General features: G+C 40.0%; 1 protein-coding gene across 1 annotated transcript; it reads left to right on the top strand.

The window, feature by feature from the left end:
- The first annotated feature begins 6 nt into the window (after positions 1–6).
- On the top strand, positions 7–13,214 carry cxxc1b (CXXC finger protein 1b). Its single transcript, XM_083906472.1, has 14 exons — positions 7–128; positions 1,226–1,341; positions 1,442–1,542; positions 1,623–1,759; positions 2,530–2,685; positions 3,547–3,690; positions 3,816–3,923; positions 4,027–4,205; positions 5,461–5,668; positions 5,829–5,939; positions 6,042–6,091; positions 6,178–6,274; positions 11,074–11,226; positions 11,418–13,214. The coding sequence occupies exons 1-14, from the start codon at positions 126–128 to the stop codon at positions 11,562–11,564; spliced, it is 1,710 nt and encodes a 569-aa protein (XP_083762598.1). The 5' UTR covers positions 7–125; the 3' UTR covers positions 11,565–13,214.
- The last annotated feature ends 1,215 nt before the right edge of the window (positions 13,215–14,429 follow it).

The raw sequence follows: 14,429 nt of genomic DNA on the forward strand, positions 1-14,429 counted from the left end.
GTGTTAGGGTTAGCTTAACGCACCGGTGGAGCTTTCTCTGTTTTTCGTCTCGTTTATTGCCTTTATTTGCTCACAGTTTTTCCACTGTATTTGTACACCGACAAGGAACAGTGTGATATCATACAATGGTGAGTGCTCGCTTTCAAATAATCCTCATTTTAATATAAGCCAACTCGTCGGTTCTACGGCCCCGAGTTCATATCCGACAGCAGCACGTAGTCCTCTAATGTTAGTTACATCGTTTAATTCCTGCCAAAGCAGAATTGTTTAATAAACGATGTATATGACACGTTTGTGTTTATCTTGTACAGCGACCTACGAAACGGAGGAAAGCTAACTGTACATTCTAATGAAGTGGGTGATGCTAAGCTAACGACTTGAGTGTGCGTGTAAATAAAGCAGGCGCGAATAGAACACTCCACCAAGTCCGTCTGTTACTACAGATATTTACTTTTTAAAGAATGTTCAGATAAAATGTAGAGAGGTCTAGGAGAGAAGCTTCTGTATCGCCACAATGTCTTAAATTACTAGTTGTCATGAATAAACTGTGTCCAATGCGATAATATTAGAAAATGTTTTTTTTCTCATTGGAAGGAAGGGACTACAAGCAAGTACTTCAACTAATAGGAAGAGAAAGTGTAAATTAAAGCTGCCACAAACAATTATTTTCATAATCGATCAATCTGTCTAATATTGTCTCAATTAATCGAGTAATCGTATGGTCCATACAATGTCAGAAAATGTGTGAAAAATGTCTATCATCATGTTTGTCAAACCTGGAAATTATGATATTCTCGAATGTCTTGTTTTTGTCCTCATACCAAAATTATTCAGTTTTAATGATTTCTTAGTTATGTGGAGCAAAGACACCAGAAAATAGTCACATTTAAGAAGCTGAAACAATCAGAAATCTTGTTTTAAGTTGTTGTTGTTGTAAGATAATTTTACCTCTTTCTTCTTTTTTGAACACTTTCATTGTCAGAACATGTCTGACGTTATTTTTCTTACTTTTTGAGACTGGCTGCAAGCCGTCATGTTGTGAGTTATTGTACACAATGTACTTGCTGTTTTCTGGATGCTAATGCTGTTAAGGTTAGAAAAGTGGTGCTAATGCTCCATCAAATGTGGGAATTATAAGTGCTTTATCTGTAGTGGTTGTGGGGCCTTTTAAGTCTCGTTTCCACCAAGCAATATGGTGGCTTGTGACATGTGTTGTGCTTTTCAGGACAGTGACATGTCTGACATGGAGCCTGCACGAGGACCTGGAAGCAGCAGTGTTGAGGGGGAGAATTCACCTCTTTACTGTATATGTCGCAAACCAGACATCAACTGCTTCATGATGTACGTTTACAAAATCACTGCTGTTGTTTCAGTCAATTCATGCATTTAGATGCTGAAATGCACATTCCTTGTTTTCTATTTTTGCTTCTTCCACTGACAGTGGTTGTGATAACTGCAATGAATGGTTCCATGGCCACTGCATTAACATCACTGAGAAGACGGCAAAAGCAATCCGGGAATGGTACTGCGTGAAGTGCAGAGGTGATTAAATTTAATTTAAGATTTCCTTTCTTACCATGAAATAAATAAGAAACTGTGAAATTTATTCTCCTTGTTGCCAGATGGAAACCCTACACTGGAAATTAAATACAGACCAAAGAAAAGCAGAGATAAGGAATCTGAATCTGACAGAGGTGAAAGAAATTACAGTACACCAAGTACCCCAGACTATAAGAGTGAGAGGAGACGAGGATCAAAAGTAAGTTGTTTTTCTGGACCAAATGTCCATAAGGGTTTTTGGAGCATTTTCTTAAAAGTTCTTAACGTTTGTGTGTGTGAATAGTACTTAAAAAAAGTTTCATAATTGGTCCAGTAGATTGCCTCGGCTTCAGTCTAATCTTAGGGGACAGCAGCGCCATTCTGAGTTATCTCCATAAAAATTGCCGGTTTTGGCAATAAATGGCTGGGATTGTTATTGTAAGGGTGTCTACCTTCTTCCTCTTTATCTGCAGCACCTGCAGCCTCACTACAGGAGTCTGCTCTTCTATATGTTATTTTCCACTCCATTTCCTTATCTTAAGGAGTTATAGTTAGTGTAGGAGTTTTCTGTGTGTTTTTACATCCAGGTAGGACATTTGTGGGACAAGGACATCTCAGCTAGCTAGCAAAATGGTGGCAGTGGTGTATGAACGGGTGCAGTGACTTCCAAGGGGACAGGAGACCACAGTTATGTGCTGAGGGTTTTTATATCGATACCATGACACCTAAACAAATATGTATAGACTACTGGAGAGAAACTATTTTCAGTTTTAACTCCCTAAGTATGCTCTTAGCCACTCTTTTCTAACTTATAAAAGTTCACACTCTGCTTTTTTCTTTTCAGATCATACTTTTAAATGTTCTCACTTTGTCTCTTCTCTCTCCATGTCTCCATGGTCTCCATTTGTTTGCTCCTCATGTCATCATTTGGTGACCTTATATGAACAGTATATTAATCTGCCTCGTTGTATGTCCCTGCTTTTTCTTTAGGTGAAGCGTTCAGTGCGAATGTGTGGTGAATGCGAGCCCTGCAAGCGGACTGTGGACTGTGCCCAGTGCGACTTCTGTAAGGACATGAAGAAATTTGGAGGCCCAAACAAAATCAGACAGAAGTGCAGGTTCAGGCAGTGTGAGGTTCGAGCGAGGGTAAGTGACTCTGCCTCTGCATTATATCAGGAGCTCAGTTCTTCAAACAAACATTCTTCTTTTTCATCCAATCATTTCTGGCAGTACACCAATGCTCCCATCCACAGGCAAAATCAATACATGATTTTCTTTTGCTTTAAATTTTTATCTGTAGACCAGAACGGAAGAACTGCCAAACTTCACAAATTTTGGGTTAGGGTGCTCCACTGGGTTTCCCCCAGAAAGCCTGCTAAGCCCGGTGGTACGGCCTCTTGGGCAGCCCACCGGCTGCCCACTGTGTTTTTGTAAAAAAAAAAATAAAAGTTTACAGGAAATTATGTGTTATTGTAAGGCATTTATTTATTAACTATACTTAACCAACTGTAGTCTTACAAAAAGAAAAGACACTCTCTTGAAATTGTGCTCCACTGCTGGCCGACAGGGAAACTCCACCCCCCCAATCCACCAAGAGCCCTAGGTGTCTAAAGTGCATTTAAAAACTGGGGGGCAGCTAGCATTGCTGGTAGACTTCAAGAACCCCCCACCTCTGGTCCACCCACAGAGTACCTGCCCCCGAGCCCTATGTGTGTGCGTGTGTGGTTGTTGGGGAAGGAGGGTGAGGCAGCTTCCTATATTTATAAATATAAATATATATTTATAATAAAACAAGCAACGCTTAGCCTGGCGTTGGGGCAGGTAAAGCCTGGCAACCTGCCAGGCTTATAATGCAGTGGGGGAAACCGTGAAAAAGGATTTTCTTCGACAGGATTCTTACATACATTTCTGAATGCCACAAAGCCATTTGCACTCTGTATTTATTCCTTCCCTTCAGGTCAAGTCAGAAAATGTACAACCTTTTGTTTGTTTGTTGTTTTTTGATAGAAAATGCTTCGTGTGAAGGATGAGGAATTCTCTTTGCGTGAAAGGAGAGACAATTCCTACCACAGACGGAGACGGTACTCAGATGACTATGACAGTGAGGCCGAGCTGTACAAGCACTACAAATCAGCAGGACTCGACAATGTGGTAGAACTGACTGAACTGATTTTGTTGCATTTGACTGTGAACTGGCTCATTTCAGATGTACTCTACTCGCAAATAAAACGTGGATCAGAGACTCAGAGTTGAGTGACTCTTTGCGTTTGTTTCAGGCATGGGCCAGTGATGATGATGATGAGCTGCAGTTTAGCCCTGTCATGCGTAAGAAAGCAGTAAAGGTGAAGCACGTCAAGAGACGAGAAAAGAAATTTGACAAGAAAGTAAGTAACTATTTAAAGTACTGCCAGATGTTCAACAATGTGAATGTTAGTAACATGTCTGGTAACATCTGGTCTGCTACCTGTGCTCTTTCTATTTATCCAGAAGGAGTCCCGTCGCCACAAACAGAAGCAGAAGCACAAAGACAGAACCAGACACAGTGAGAGGGGGGATCTGCGAGATAGTGGAGGGCAGCGTCAGTGTCTGGGACCAAGCTGTGTTGAGGCAGCAAGATCCAGTTCCAAATACTGCTCTGAAGACTGTGGCATGAAATTAGCTGCCAAGTAAGAACTCACTGTCACTATTCATATATGGTGTGTTTACCTTAGTGTATGCAACCAGCCAAGTCAGGTAAACAAAGAAAAATCAATGTTTTTCCAAAAATTAGAGATTTGAACACATTGCAGAAGAACTAAATTGTGGCTGTTACAGCGCAAATCTTTGTCTGTACTTCTTTACGAAGACAGATGCTTCTGGTCATGCCAGCAGCATACTTCTGCTCTGCTATGGAAATGCTACAGAAGAAGAAGCCGCTAAGTGTAACCGGACAGATGGAAACAGATGGATTATTTTGCAGCCAAAAGAGAGCAGGACATTGTCAATAACTCGACACCTTGAGGGGAACACAGTAGTTACTTCTGAGAAAATAAAGCTCCCAGAACCTCTTACTAATCTTCTATCTTTTTATGGTCTGAGTTTTCATTAACATGCTATTAATATGAATAGCAAACTAACAGGATGTCCTTGAATAATGTGTGAAAGACACAGCTTTGTATTACTGCTAAGTATTGACTGTGATGCTAATGATTTAGCAACTATGAGACTTGGCACATAATCAGCTCATTCAGTAACATACAACAGATCCATCCACACTACACCACAGAGCCACTTCAATGTATTTTATTTTATACAATATTAGAAATATGTATCTATATTTGATCCTTCTAACTCTTAAGTATATTACCTTTCTTGTTTTTAATTTTTATGAAATGTATATTCATATTTCATTTTATTTTTCTCTGGGAACCCCGTGGGACCTCTTCGTAGAACCCTTGGGGTCCCTAGACCTGTTATTGATAACCATTGTTCAAACTACTACAATAGTTTATGTCCTGACAGATAGACCAGGAGAGGGTTGGACTATGCAAATGTAATGATACTGTCTCCTGGCTCCCAGAAGGTGTAAATCTATGAGACTAAAATTCACCCTTAAGCAGTTTGAGGAGTGCCTACTTTCAAATGGCCACATCTTCTTCAAATATTTTCAGATTTACAAGTGTTGGACATCGTTGGAAAGCTTAGAAATCACACATGCCCACATCAAAATGCCCCTCAAAAGACCTGTTCCTGGTTTCTCCATTGCTGTGCACATACTTTATTGTTGTGTGAAACAAAACATTGTCATTGTAACTTTAAAAAGAATATAGTAAAAGTTTAATTTATTTTTATAGTATAAAAGATATAGTCGTAGGCCTTTTGCTTTTTACTTAATGTTTTGTAATTTTAGTTCTTTTTTTTTTTTTTTTTTTTAATCTACAGCCGGATCTATGAGATCCTGCCCCAGCGTATCCAGCAGTGGCAGCAGAGTCCCTGCATTGCTGAGGAGCACGGTAAGAAGCAGCTGGAGCGTATCCGCCGTGAGCAGCAGAACGCCCGGCTGCGCTTAACCGAAATGGAGCGTCGCTTCCACGAACTGGAGGGCATCATCGCCAAGGCCAAGCAGCAAGTGGTTCAGCAGGACGAGGAGGTGAAGTTGCAATAGCCTATATGCATGTTACACACCTGTGCTTTTATTTTCTGCATGAAGTAGTTTTACTTTCAATAATAGGTCGATTTCTGACAATCTTTTATTTTGTGTGAACTTTTGATGTGGTTGGATTGACATTGACTGTCTCTTCTGTTTGTAGGTGAATGAGGGAGATAGCGAGGACACAGATCTTCAGATTTTCTGCGTGTCATGTAGTCATCCTGTTAATCCTAAAGTGGCTCTGAAACATATGGAGAGATGTTACGCAAAGGTGATTATTTTCTTTTTTTCTTTTTATTTTTTTTTAAGAATCTTGTAAAAGCAGAAATGATATGCAGTACTGGTTACAATTTCATCTACATTCACTTGACAGTATGAAAGTCAGACCTCCTTTGGGTCCATGTACCCGACAAGAATAGAAGGGTAAGAAAGAAAAACATCCTAATCATATAGAACAGTTTCCTCCAGGTCACCTGCTTTATAAACATATGTATTATTATGTCCTACAGGGCCACCAGACTCTTCTGTGATGTGTACAATCCCCAGAGCAAGACCTATTGTAAGAGGCTCCAGGTTTTGTGTCCAGAACATTCCAGAGATCCCAAGGTCAGTGAGCACTATGAACTCTTTGGATGTAAATATAAAAAAGCTCATATATTTATTGCAATATTTTGATAGACTCCACATTTCAGGATTGTTACACCGTGAAAGTAATGTAGGTGTGAGAAGTTCCGTACCGAAATACCGTTGTTTGCCGTTGCGTATTGAACCGAACAGCGTGTACCGTACGGTTTGTAAAATACTGATTACTGTTGCATCCCTAGTGGTAGGTATCGTGTGTGCAGTCAGTGGTTGTGAAAACACAAGTTGGCTTTAGCGCAAGGTAGGGTTGGGCATTGGGTAACTCTGCGTCCACAGAGGCAGAGCTGATCACCTCCGATCAAACTTCCAAACTATAAATACATTTTTGAATTCTACATGACTAATTTCTCGCTTCAAGTGATCTTAAAACAGCGTTCTGGGACCAGGCTTTTAGATAGGGTTTTTTTTAGAGGGTGTCTCCCCCCGCCCCTTTCCCTCCGGAATAAAATAAAAAAAATTGCGTAGCTTTTAAAATTTGAGGAAAGAATGGGGCATTTAGAGACTTCTTGAAGGACCAATATTGCCCTTACTCATGAAGTAAGGGTAAGTAACTCGAAATGGAAAAAACAAAGAAACCGAAATTAATTATTGTGCCAATTTTTTTTTTTTTTTTTTTTTTAAATCAAATTTTGTTTGGGACTGTGTGTACTGACATCACTTAAATCAAGGCATTGCAATTATAGAGGGCGCCCCTCATCTGGTGCGGGCCTTTTTTTTCTTCTGCGCACCGCCCCTGCTGACTGTGCTCTTCTCTCTCCTGCATTGTGTGCTACTGTAAGCTGACCCTTCGTATCCAACGCAGAATGCATCATTTCTGTATGCGCAGTTTTATCCACACATCCATATATGACACATACAAAATGATCGTTATGACGAGGATCGAGTACAGTCGTGATGAAATACAGGGCATCGGAATAGATCTTAGTAAAACGCGTTGACAGATTCTCAAGAGCACACTTTTCATTGTTTTCACTCCGTGGTCATTCTCAAACTTCCTTAAATTAAATTGCAATAAAACTGAAATCCTCGGCACTAAATCCACCCTATCTGAAGTCAACAGCTTCTCTCTCACCATTGACAGCTCCTCAGTTTCCCCCTCCCCTCAGGTAAAGAGCCTGGGTGTCATCCTCGACAGCACACTTTCTTTTCACTCACACATCAACGTCACTTCCCGTACTGCTTATTTCCATCTCCGCAACATAAACAGACTCCGCCCCTCCCTGACTGCCGCCATTCCTGTTCACAGCCTCGTTACCTCCCGTTTAGATTATTGTAATTCCCTTCTCTTTGGCCTCCCTCAAAAATCTCTCCAAAACTCAGCCGCCCGTATCATCACAAAGACCCCCACTTATCACCACATCACCCCCGTCCTCCAGCACCTCCACTGGCTCCCTGTGAAACATCGCATCAATTACAAACTCCTCCTGTACACATACATGGCCATTCACAACCTCGCCCCTCCTTATCTGTCTGACCTCCTGAACGTCACCACCCCCACTCGTTCCCTCAGATCCTCCTCTTCCATCCACCTCTATGTGCCACCTGCCCACCTTATCACTATGGGGGGCAGAGCCTTCAGCTGCTCTGCTCCTCAGCTCTGGAACACCCTACCACCTGACCTCCGAAACGGACTCTTTCCCCATCTTCAAATCTAGACTAAAAACTCACCTGTTCCGGACTGCCTACTCCCTCTAACCTCTCTGCTTTTACCACCCTTACTCTATGTTATTGTGTTGCCATGGTTTATTTTTATGTGATTTTACAAAATGTTTTTATGCATTTGTGATCTTATATTTTGGAAATATTTTGGAAATATAATTTTTACTTATTCTGTCTGTAAAGTGTCCTTAAGTGACCTGAAAGGCGTTTTTAAATTAAATGTATAATTCTTTTTTTCTTTAGAAGACACTTTAGCGCTGTAATTAATGGAGTAAAGGATGCATCAGATGAGCTGATCTCTTTAGTTAACTGCTCAAAGGGGGGGAGAAGAGAGTTCTGTCGCAGGGAGTTCATAATCTGCGCTGCAGCCAAGATTCCCTTTTGCGCAAACTGTGTGTGTGTGTGTGTGTGTGTATATATATATATATATATATATATATATATATATATATATATATATATATATACATATATATATATATATATATATATATATATACAGTAAGGCCCATAAATATTTGGACATCGACACAGTTCTCTTTATTTTGGCTCTATACACCACTACAATGGATTTGAAATGAAACAAAGATGAGTACAAGATGTGATTTAACTGCACACTTTCAGCTTTAATTTGAGGGCATTTACATCCAAATCAAGTGAACGGTGTAGGAATTACAACACTTTCTATATGTGCCTCCCACTTTTTAGGGGACCAAAAGTAATTGGACAAACTAAACAATCATAAATCAAACTTTCATTGTTTAAATACTTGGTTACAAATCCTTTGCAGTCAATTCCAGCCTGAAGTCTGGAAGGCATAGACATCACCAGACACTGGGTTTCCTCCCTGGTGATGCTCTGTGAGGCCTCTACTGACACGGTCTTCAGTTCCTGCTTGTTCTTGGGGCATTTTCCCTTCAGTTTGGTCTCCAGCAAGTGAAATGCATGCTCAATCAGATTCAGGTCAGGTGATTGACTGATAACATTCCACATTTGCCTTAAAAAACCTCTTTGGTTGCTTTTGCAGTTTGCTTTGGGTCATTGTCCATCTGCACTGTGAAGCTCCGTCCAATGAGTTCTGAAGCATTTGGCTGAATATCAGCAGATAATATTGCTGGAAACACTTCAGAATTCATCCTGCTGCTTTTGTCAGCAGTTACATCATCAATAAACACAAGGGAACCAGTTCCATTAGCAGCCATACATGTCCACACTAGTGATGGGTCGGTCGCGAATGAAACGGCTCTTAGAGCCGGCTCTTTGAAGTGAACGACGGGAGCCGGCTCTTTCTTGGGAGCCGTGTTTTTTTTTTTGTTTTTTTTTTGTCACTCTCTCTCTCTCTCTCTCTCTCTCTCTCTCTCTCTCTCTCTCTCTCTCTTTCTCTCACTTTTTTTCTCTTCGCACCGCACGTGATTGGTCAATATGCGTGTGTGCCTTGTGTTTGCGCTGAGCAGCAGGGGGAGGGGCGGTAGTTACACTCGCAGCAGTAAAGCCCAATTTATACTTCTGCGTAAAGTGCTCTGCGTAGGCTACGTAGAGACTCTGCGTCGACGCAGAACCTGTCGAAGAGCCTCTGCGTCGTCTCTGGGTGCACGAAATATTTTTTAAGTGTCTGTCACTCCGTCAAGGGACAACGGAGATGGCAAGAGCTGCGATTGGTCCTCAGGACAGGCTGAGCGAAGCTGCTCTGTGCCGGCTCTCAGTGCGCTCCGGGTGTCCTGACAGAGGCGGAGCTGATCCCCGCCGATAACGCCGCTGCCGAACTATAAATACGTCATATCTTAACACACACACCACATGTTTAGACCCTAAATGGCCAATTTCTCGCCTCAAATTATCTTAAAACTGCGTTCCGTCACACAGAAAAGTGAGAAACGGCCACTGTTTCAACAACAACAGTCTTTCTCTCTCTTTCTTTCTCGGACGCCATTGCTCACTGTAGCCTGAAGCAGAACAACCTTGCGCAGCGACCCCTACTGATCGGGCGGGAAATTGTAGAGAGTGTCCGTCACCACGACGCAGAAGTATAAATGCTCGAGGCGTCTCCGTGGTGACGCAGACGGATAACGCATACGCAGTCGGAGAAGTATAATGTGGCCTTAACACACGAACAGAGCAGGAGGGAGAAAGAAGAGACAACATCGACACATTAGAAAAGGTATAGTAGATACCTTTACCATAGTAAGAAAATGAGTGACACAAGGAACCATTTGGAAACCATTTTAAAAGGAAAAAATTGAAAATTGAAATAGTTAAAAGTTGAATTGTAAATAGTTGTTTTTGTATTTTATAATTTATTTTTTACATTTTATGTGGAGTGTATAAATAAAAGCATATTTATATAATAAACATATATGAATAAAAAGCATGTTTTTTTTTACTTAGTAATTAATTTTGTGCATAATTTTATATTGTTGTTGATAAATTAATGAAAGCAACAAAACAACCTGAAGAGCCGCTTGGGAGCCGAAAGAGCCGGTTCTTTTTAGTGAGACGAGCCGAAAGAGCCGGTTCTCTGAAAAGAGCCGGAATTTCCATCACTAGTCCACACCATGACACTACAACCACCATGCTTCACTGATGAGGTGGTATGTTGTGGATCATGAGCAGTTCCTTTCCTTCTCCACACTCTTCTCTTCCCATGTGGCGGCAGTTGGCACATGCAGAGAAATTTCTTCCTTTCTGTCTTATATTGTAAGACACAGAAAAGTTGTCACTTCTGCAATTGAATGCAGTTAAGTCATATCCTGTTATTGAGAACATTTGGATGTGCTGAGTATTTCAGTTGTCACCATACATGAATTCAAGGTACAGACATTGTTATCATATAAGGAAGTAAAAGTACAGATTCAAGCAGTTTGGTTATCGTAATAACTTGTGACGCACGCACAAAGGGGAAGTGTAACCTTTAGTCAAAAAATAAGTAAAGGTGAAGTAAATTTCCACTACACCCATCACTGTGGTACAAGTTGATCTTGGTCTCATCTGTCCAGAGGATGTTCTTCCAGAATTATAACGGCTTTTTTAGGGTTGTTTGGCAAATTCTAATCTCTGACAATTAAGGTTTTAAAAGCCATTAATAAGTCATGGTTTTTTTCCTGCAGGTCCCAGTAGATGAGGTGTGTGGATGTCCTCTGGTGAAGAATGTGTTTGAACTGACAGGAGAATACTGCAGAGTCGCCAAACGCAAATGCAACAGACATTACAACTGGGAAAAGCTGAGAAGAGCAGAGGTTGATTTGGAGCGAGTCAGAGTGGTAAGTTTAGCTTCACAACGATTTACATTATTTATTTGAAATGATTTAGATTTTCAGTTTGACAATGAATGAAGTTATAAATGATGATGTTTCCTGCTTTTATGTCTGCTGTTGTATGCTCAAATGAAGTACTTATGTACAGTAAAGATGTGACTTGCTGATGCATTAACCTGTGTTTTTGTTTCCCACAGTGGTACAAGTTAGATGAGCTCTTTGAACAGGAGCGAAATGTCAGGACTGCTATGACCAACAGAGCCGGTCTGCTCGCTCTAATGCTGCATCAGACTATTCAGCACGACCCCGTGACCACTGATCTCCGTTGCAACAAGGATAGGTAGCTAACAAGATCTAGTCCACGACTGTGGAGCACTGTACATAATATAATTAGATTACTATTTTCAAATCTTGCTATGATAAATTAGTAATTGGCTATATTTTCTTGACTACTGATTGAAAACTGTTGTTTGTGTTATGAGTACTCGGCATAAACAGCTTAAACTTCACTTGTATGTTATTGATGTACTTGTTATTTACTCATTTAAGGGCTGCAACAATTCATCATCAAATGAACTGATTTTTTTTCTCTATGACATTACACTGAATATCTTCTGTAGACATTTGAGAACATTAATCATTGTTTTTTGCTTAATATTAATTAAAATTGGACTATGATCGTCATTTGCACCCCTTGCTGAATAAGGTGCCTTACTCAAAAGGTAAAACCAAGAATTTGTGATTTCCAACACAAGCTAGTGGATTGCTGAATATTGAATTTGAGAAGTGGAAAGTAATGCCCATGTCATTTTTTCCTTCACCTCTGGACTTGATGAAAAGAAAATCACATTGTATTCCCAATATCTGAATCTGAGGTATATCCTGCTAAAAAAGAAAAAGATAGTATATGGTACTATGCAAAAGTATCAGGGCACCACCAGTTAAGTTGTTTTTATGTCTAATTCCATGATACATTGCTATTTGGAGTAGTAAGCTGTCACAGAGTTCAACTCACACATTTATGTTTTGAAATAAAAGGTTTGTTGACATAGTAGTCTTAGAAAAGGTAGGCCAAACACGGATTTTACCGATATCCTTAATCAGCTCTACAGTCAAGGTTTAAGAGAGCCAGGGCCATGCTATTGTTCAAGTGTAAGGGTAAGTCGCACTACTTTGATCTGTAGAGGTTGTTTTTTCTTTTTTTGAAATTCAAATTAAGCAGGGTTATCACACTTAATTACAGAGGGGGGCAAAATGAAAAACTCTCCAAGTTGAAGAACAGTTTTATTTGCAGTTTTAATAAATTAAATTAAATTTTAAATTAATTTCATTTTTCATAATTTTCCTTTATTTAACCTCTAAATGTATTAATTTATTAATATTATTTCATGCAGAGGAACAAATACAATGTTCTGGAATGACCATCTCAGTCCCCAGACCTGAATATTATTGAACATTTGTGGTGTGATTTAAAGCAGACTGTCCATGCTCGGAAACCATCAAACCTGACTGGAGATGTTTTGTAAAGAAGAATGGTCCAAAATACCTTCAGCCAGAATCCAGACTCTAATTGGAAGCTATAGGAAGTGTTTAGAGGCTGTTATTTCTGCAAAAGGAGGATGCACAAAATGTTTCTTTATGCACATGCCTAATTTCGTTTAAATAATTCTTGCACACTTTCTGTAAATCATATAAACTTTATTTCCCTTCTCAAATATCACTGTGTTTGTCTCCTATATGATATATTTAATTGAAATTTCTTAGTGAAACAACCAATGATTCGTAAAGGAGAATGATGAACATTTACAGGGGTGCCCAAACTTTTGCATACAACTGTATCGACTTCATTTACAGTAGCCAATCTTCACAAAACCAATGTTCAAATCAGAAAATATTGTTTTAGTATTTACAAAAGAACATTCATTTTGAATAACAAATATGAAGATGTTTTATTGGAACTGTCCAGGGTGAACCCCGCCTATCGCCCTATGTCAGCTGAGATAGGCACAGCACCCCCTGTGACCCTCCTGTGGAGGATAAAGCGGGAGATAATGTATGGATTGATGATCTTTTATTGTTTTTAGTTGAAATAAATTGTGTTTTAACCAGGAAAGCTGTGATCATTGTTTCAATGAAAACATAATGGAGTGTCCATTTGAATCAATTCAGGCACTGATTATTTCCCCAGTGAATTGTTAGGTGTAGCAAGGAGACCGAGGAGGTTTCGCTATTGTCCTCTTTGTTCCTACACTGTTGAATACCTGTTCCCTATACCTGCTAGTGCTGTGTGATATAGTGGTATAAAATATACACACACATCACACATCACACACACAGTTAGGTCCATAAATATTGGGACATCGACACAATTCTCTTCTTTTTGGCTCTATACACCACTACTAGGGCTGAACGATATATCGTTATCGTATCGATATCGAGATATGAGCATTCAAGATATTTATATCGAAAAAGCGACGATAAAAAACGATATAGATTTTCCCCCGCGCTCGCCCTGCATGTACAGCTCCGGCAGTCGAAATAAACATATTTTTTACGATTGCCCTTGAATGCACCACTACGGCCAGCCAATCACAAACCTTATTTCATGCTTGCTGTGGAAACATTGGAGGGCGGGAGGGAGACTGAGACGCACACTCCCACACACACGACATACAGTGGGAAAATCAAAAAAAAAGAGAAAGAAAAGTGACATGAGTGCGGAAGATAATGAGGCCGGTGGCGATTTTGTGCCAAAACATAAATCATCGATCATTTCTCCACAACCACGGACCTGTGGTCAAGCCGGACAACCGAACCTTACATCAGTTTAACGATCCATTTTATGACAACAAACTCTGAACTCAAGACCCGCTGTCTGCAGACGTCCTTCTTCCCCGGGGAGCATACAGGTGATAATATAGCGCAGGAGACGAGAGGTGCGTTAGCTGCTAACGGTTAGCAGACTGGGACTTGAAGGAGGACCAACATGTTTGCGTGATGACTGATAACGCATCTAACAATAAAGCGGAGCTGCAGTAAAAAATGTGATGATGATGAAAAATTATTAAATTATATTATATATATAATATATTAAATGTATTTATTTTTTGGTAACTTTATGTTAATGTTGATGACTTGCAGTGAGTTCTCATCAATAAAACTGCACTTTCCATGTGGAAAGTTTCCACAGTCTTTTGTATAATGTTTTT

The sequence above is a fragment of the Microchirus variegatus genome (assembly GCF_963457635.1).
Source record: "Microchirus variegatus genome assembly, chromosome: 19".
Lineage (NCBI taxonomy): Eukaryota > Metazoa > Chordata > Actinopteri > Pleuronectiformes > Soleidae > Microchirus > Microchirus variegatus.

Bases quoted from the DNA above. Each gene is read 5' to 3' on its own strand.
- cxxc1b (XM_083906472.1), top strand. The intron at 5,940-6,041 runs GTGATTATTTTC...TTCACTTGACAG, and splicing joins TGGAGAGATGTTACGCAAAG to TATGAAAGTCAGACCTCCTT. The intron at 6,275-11,073 runs GTCAGTGAGCAC...TTTTTCCTGCAG, and splicing joins AACATTCCAGAGATCCCAAG to GTCCCAGTAGATGAGGTGTG.